The 6,000-nt window shown below is 32.7% G+C and overlaps 1 protein-coding gene across 3 annotated transcripts in view; it reads right to left on the bottom strand.

Annotated features, from left to right (window-relative positions):
- Positions 1-6,000, bottom strand: part of LOC128178615 (metal cation symporter ZIP14-like) — a 40,843-nt gene that overhangs the window by 18,339 nt on the left and 16,504 nt on the right. For all 3 annotated transcript variants that reach the window (XM_052845983.1, XM_052845898.1, XM_052846063.1), the window contains one exon: positions 215-398. In XM_052845983.1, coding sequence (XP_052701943.1) covers positions 215-398 — 184 coding nt within the window. The remainder of the gene's footprint in view (positions 1-214; positions 399-6,000) is intronic.

Below are 6,000 nucleotides of genomic sequence, written 5' to 3'. Positions count from 1 at the left end.
TTTGTCAGTTTTTAGTATCAGTAAGATAACAAACTCTTTCAAAATTTGTTTTCGTCGAGGATGTAAACTCATGGGGGAGGGCTACCCACAAATACCACAAAAATTGAGCCACCACGAATTTTAATGATTCCACAGTATTTAAAAACAAAAGTAAGAACAGATATTGCTGTGATCTGCCTAACATTAAGTCTGGAGAGGAGCCTTGAACACTTACAGGCTGTAACTGAAGGTTTCTTGTGTCTGAAGACCTCTGAACTCTCATGGTCACCTTTCATGAATGGCTGACATTTCTTGTGGTTATGTAACAGAGCTGGTGAAATATCAACCAATCCCTGGTGAGAAATAGCTGATGTTCCTACGTAACCATGGAGATGTAAAATATCATCCATTGACAAGCACTGTAACAAAAGGTTTCAAAAATTGAACACATTTAATTTATGGTATACTGAATCTTACTGAAAATAAAAACCTACAAGAAAATTGACAATTAAATTAAAAGGGTTGGTTAAATTTGACCAATATAAAATATACCGAAACCTTGCAAGTTATAAATTTTAAATCATTCTATTTCCTACATACAAAAGTCTGTATGTTCTTAAAATTGCTATATTCATCAATGGTCGTAATTTTACTAAAATTGACAAATTAAAAGTGGTGGTTACCTGGTAAATTAAACCAATTTATAACTAGAAAACTGACCAGTCAGGAAGGGCCCCGCTATGACAATTAATATAGAGAAGTGAAAAAAACTTTGAATTCCATCCTCTTTATATTAACAATGATGAAAAATAAATGCCCGGCAGAAGATGTAAAGAACTGGAATATATAGGATCTCGTGATTTGTAGTTGGATATGATTTTCATCCAACAATTAAAGTGTTTTTTTTCTTGAGCCTTAGTGAGGGGATAAAACACACAAGTTGGATAAAAATCATATTATACTACAAATCATGAGATTCTATTTATCCCATATTTTATACACCGCAATCAATGTTTACACTGTTTATAAAACTCTACATTATTTTTACTTCATTATGCCTAGGCAAATCCCATTGTAAAGTCACAACTGTGGAATATCAAAAAAATATCCAATGAGTCATATCCACGGGATAAAGTGGGTTAACATGGGATGAAATAAAATTTGTTAAAAAAACAAAGAATTGATACCAATGCAATGATACCTAGGCTTTGCCTCTATTCAATAAAACTATCATAAATCATTGTGTACGGTATTTTAACCAAAAAAAATATGAATATTATATTTCAAATCCATATTTCAAAGAATGTACACAATACTACACATCATTCAAAATTGACCTTAACTTCAAAACAAAGTTCATTTGCAGACACAGGCAGTGCAGTAATTAATCTCAATGTGACAGATAAAGATAAAGCTTAGGATTTTCTTCCTGTGGAAGGTTAATTAATCCCAAAGGACAAATATTGCACAGCCTTCCATGTATACAATGGTAACATTCTCAGCAGTTATCTCTCTTTGCCCATTCATTCTCAGCAGTTATCTCTCTTTGCCCATTCTTCTTATGCATAGTTAGGAATCTACCCCACCACCCCAGCTCCAAACCAGAAGACATAGAGAACCAAACTTAGCATCAAAATATGTATTTCTGCCTACTGAACTACCATACCAAATTTGAACTTGATTGGGCAACCATAAAAAAAGTTATTAGAACTAGAGCAAAGCTCGTTGCAAAGCAACGAGTGGGTCTTCCGTTAATATCGGAAGTAAAGCTGGAAGTTCCTGTATGAAGCAGAGCCCTTAAACCAATAACAAGAGTAACTAAAATAAAAAGATGAAAAAAATCGAATTATTCCTGGTACGACTTAACAAAATACGAATGATTTTACGTACGACTTAACAAAAACCTTTCTAATTTCAAGAACGACTTAACAAAAAAATCCGAATGTGTTCAAGTACGACTTAGCGATTATTTTTGGTACGAGTTAATTTTACTTTGAACATTACGCTATTTTTTAAACCAAGGACGCGGAATCAAAATTTCCGGAAAAATCAATTTTTAACCCCCGATATCTCTGTAATGCATCGTCTGATTTTCAAACGGATTTCAGATTCGTGTTCAGCATAACAAAGTCTACAAACGTCGTAAACATTTTAAATTAAAACGAAAAATTCGAAAATTCGAAAATTTTAAAACACTTCCAGTTTAGACCGGAAGTGACGGAAACTAATTTCCAGTCTTATGTCCAAATAAAAACGATCATTGCTTCAACACAGAAAATTCCAAGTCTTTATCTTGAACCGTTTTTGAAAAACGCCCTGGACAAAATTACTTTTTTAAAATTTAAAAATTGACGTAACGTAAAAATGGAAGTGACGTTATAGTTGAAAATTTTAAAACTTTGAGGCACAATAATGCTTCATAATCCCTGAAAGTTTCATGTAAATCTGTTGAAAACTTTTTGAGATATTAAGCTTTGAAAAAGTCAGAAAAATAAAGAAAAAGAAAAATAATAATAACTAGAGCAAAGCTCGTTGCAAAGCAACGAGTATGTTTTCCGCTAATGTCGAAAGCAACGCTAGAAGTACGTCTAAGAAGCAGAGTTCTTAATCTAGTAACAAAGAAACCTAAGTACAAAAAGATAAAAAAAAAAATCGAATGATTCTTGGTACAACTTAACATGATCCGAATGTTTTTTAGTACGACTTAACCAAAAACCCTTAACCATTTCAAGAACGACTTAACAAAAAAAAACAATGTGTTTAAGTACGACTTAACAAATTTGACTTCATTTTAGGTACAAGTTTACTTTACCTTGAACTAACATCTTTTTTCTTAACCCAGAATGCAAAATTAAAATTTATGTAAAAAATCAATTTTGTTTAATAAAAATAAACATAATTATGAGCAACTTTTCCTCTTCATTGCTTTTCAAAAGGTTGACCTTTCGTACTGTGTGCTCGTTGCGTCATGAATTGTCAGAAACTTATCGATGTAAAGTTTACTTTACTGTACTTCTGTGAATATTTTCTATGTAAAATTACTATGAACCAGACAACATTGAAATGGTGAACATTTCAAAGGGCCCCGCTTATGTTATTTCAGAGAATTCTGCTTTGACCTTGACCTATAACTTGAAATTTTTCCAGCTGGCATAGAACTTTTAAGTCAATTTCATTCCCCCTAACATACATGCATTTTTGTTCAATCTGACCAAGATTAAGCATATTTGGAAAATAATCTACTATTTAAAACTAATTTTAAAAAGATCTGCTGTGACCTTAACATTGACAGACTTGGTTCAAGGTCACTGCACGCCATTAACCAATAAACTCTGTAAAGGTAAAATATTAGCCAAATAGGGGCTAAAAGGAGAATATATCTATGCTCTTAAAATATGGATTTTTGTGTGATCTGATATGACCTTGACTCTTCATCTACAAATATCATTCGAGGTCATTGCATATATTTGGAACAAAGGCATCATGTGGGTGAAGTATGAGGCTGAATGGAGCAAAGGGAGAGAAGATATACTCAGGACAAGGATTTTTAAAAATATAATTCTGGTATGACCTTCACAGTTTCTTTTCACTGAAAATAGGTTCAAGGTCACTACACACCCTTTACTCAAAAGCTCTGCTTATGTGAAGTCTGAGCCAAATAGGGGTTAGTAGAAATTATATATGCTCTTAAAAAAGGATTTTTGCATGATCCGATATGATCTTCACCCGTTACCTAGAAATTTCATGCAAGGTCACTGCACATCATTTAAGCATAGAGACACTCTGTGAGTATTAGCCAGATTGGACCAAAGGGAAAAAAGATATGCCCCAGACAAGGATTTTATATATATAATTCTGCTATGACCTTAACTTTATACCTAAAAACATGGTTCAAGGTCACTGCACATCCTTCAACCAAAGGAACCCTGTGGATGAGGTATGAGCCAGATTGGGCCAAGGGGAGAGAAGCTATGCTCCTGTCAAGCCATCTCGGATGGACAGACGGACAAATTGATCACTAGAAGGCGCCCGCATAAACATGCCTTTTTATCTAATTTAAAATAGTATCCATGCTATCTGCCCATGGTGAACAGTCATCAAAACCATTCATCAGCAGAATTTGATTTCCCTCCTTTTTAAGGTGGTATGGGACATCTGTCGATATTAATGTGGATTAAAGTACTATATAATTGAAAACTTTTCACCGGTTTAGAATTTTCAAATTTTACAATATTTAACCAAAAAATAGCTTTTAAAAATATTTGAAAAGGTAAAAATTGTAAAAACCCCAGTGGGATTCGAACTCATGACTTACAGGTTCCTTGTAAACCCTCTAACCCACTGTGCTAAAGAGTTAGGTGACCATTTTTGAAAAGAAACTACATGTACTTATATAATTACACTTTATTTTATTGTTTATTTCGATAAACAATACGTCACAACATGGAAGTGTCCCATATCACCTTAAACTCGGAACACCTCTGACCTAATAAGATCGCCGCATTAAACACAAAGTTTGATTTAACTCTAATTTGTTTATCATCAAGAAATTCTGCATCGCTGACAAATAAAGTTTTCTTCTGTATAATGAAATACCAATTAACTGACTATTCGGACAATAGCAAGTTTATTGTCCCATTCTACAGCAACTATTTCCCTTGGCTTTGCCTCATTAAATAGTTGCTGTCTTGGGGACAATAAACTTGCTATTGTCCTCATACCCAGTAAATACTAAATAGGCATATAATATCCCATCCACCTACATTTCATGTTATATAACCTCCCGTTTGTAACCTTCAATTTCACTGTAAAGTCAACATATCTGTCATAGCCGCAAGTTTCACAATTTATTTCTGCTTCTCATGTACTTAAAATTAGGGGCCTTAATATTGCTTACCAATTCAAACAAGAGACATCCCTCTAACTATTGATAATCATTAAAATTCATTTTATGAATCTACGCAACAATGATAAACCTTCAAGTACAGTCACTCTAAATTTTACAAAAATATTGACGGTACTTTATCCGAAACTGTTCCTTGTATCTTTAACTTAGTACACTAACATTTTTATGAAAAGACGGTTTGTCTTAGAATAAGAAAGCTAATGCAATTCTGAGAAAAAGAATACAACATATTGCCAATTCCATTGAGGTTTAATAAAAAAATGGCCATTTAAGTGAACCCACCATTTCCAATTTCCTTTAGTAAACACAGATTTACAGGGTTCTCCATAGTAAAATATCTTTACCTGACCTTTTAGAGGTCAACTTTTGTTCAACCACCTTTAAAAAGAAACCTTATTCAATACAACATATGCCTACATGATATAATCATGATAAAAGCTTCACATTACTTAGAAATACCCTTACATGTATACCCCCCACCCCCCAATCTTTTGATTTTCATAAAAAGTCATGGTTTGCAATGTTTTACCTAATTTTATGAAACATGTGGCAATTTCCTTGAGTCATTTCTCACACATATTTGAAAACAATCATCAATGATTCTAAAATTTGATCTTAATTTGTTTATTGTATGATTTGTACCATTTTAATTAACAAATAGACAGCTGTCCTGCTTGTGATTTCTTGTTTTCATGAAAAAAGTAAGCTAACAATCATATTTAGTGAATATCTAATCTATTCTGATTTCTAGTCTTCTTCTAACCATGCTAAAACAGTAAGTTACAACCTACAAGTTAGACATCTGCCTTAAATTAGAATTAAATTCAAACACACCCAGGTAGCTGGAGACAGAGTTGATTTCAATGAAAAATGTTCAAATTTGACATGTTTTTCTACTTTTTTATGCATATATACCTTAGAAAGGTAGAAATAGGTTGTTTCTTGTTCATTTCAAAAGTAATTATCATAGCAGATGTTATTTCAAAGTCAAATGTACATTTACATATCCTACATGTAATCTTAATGCAGACAATTAAATAGGGGGGGGGGGTTTCAATTATGTAAACACATCTAAATATCTTTATGAAATAAAAAATAAAGGAAACATAATTGTA

This window comes from Crassostrea angulata, chromosome 1 (assembly GCF_025612915.1).
Source record: "Crassostrea angulata isolate pt1a10 chromosome 1, ASM2561291v2, whole genome shotgun sequence".
Classification (NCBI taxonomy): Eukaryota; Metazoa; Mollusca; class Bivalvia; order Ostreida; family Ostreidae; genus Magallana; species Magallana angulata.
The sequence above is the reverse complement of the archived record's forward strand: the minus strand, read 5'-3'. Positions and strand labels throughout refer to the sequence as shown.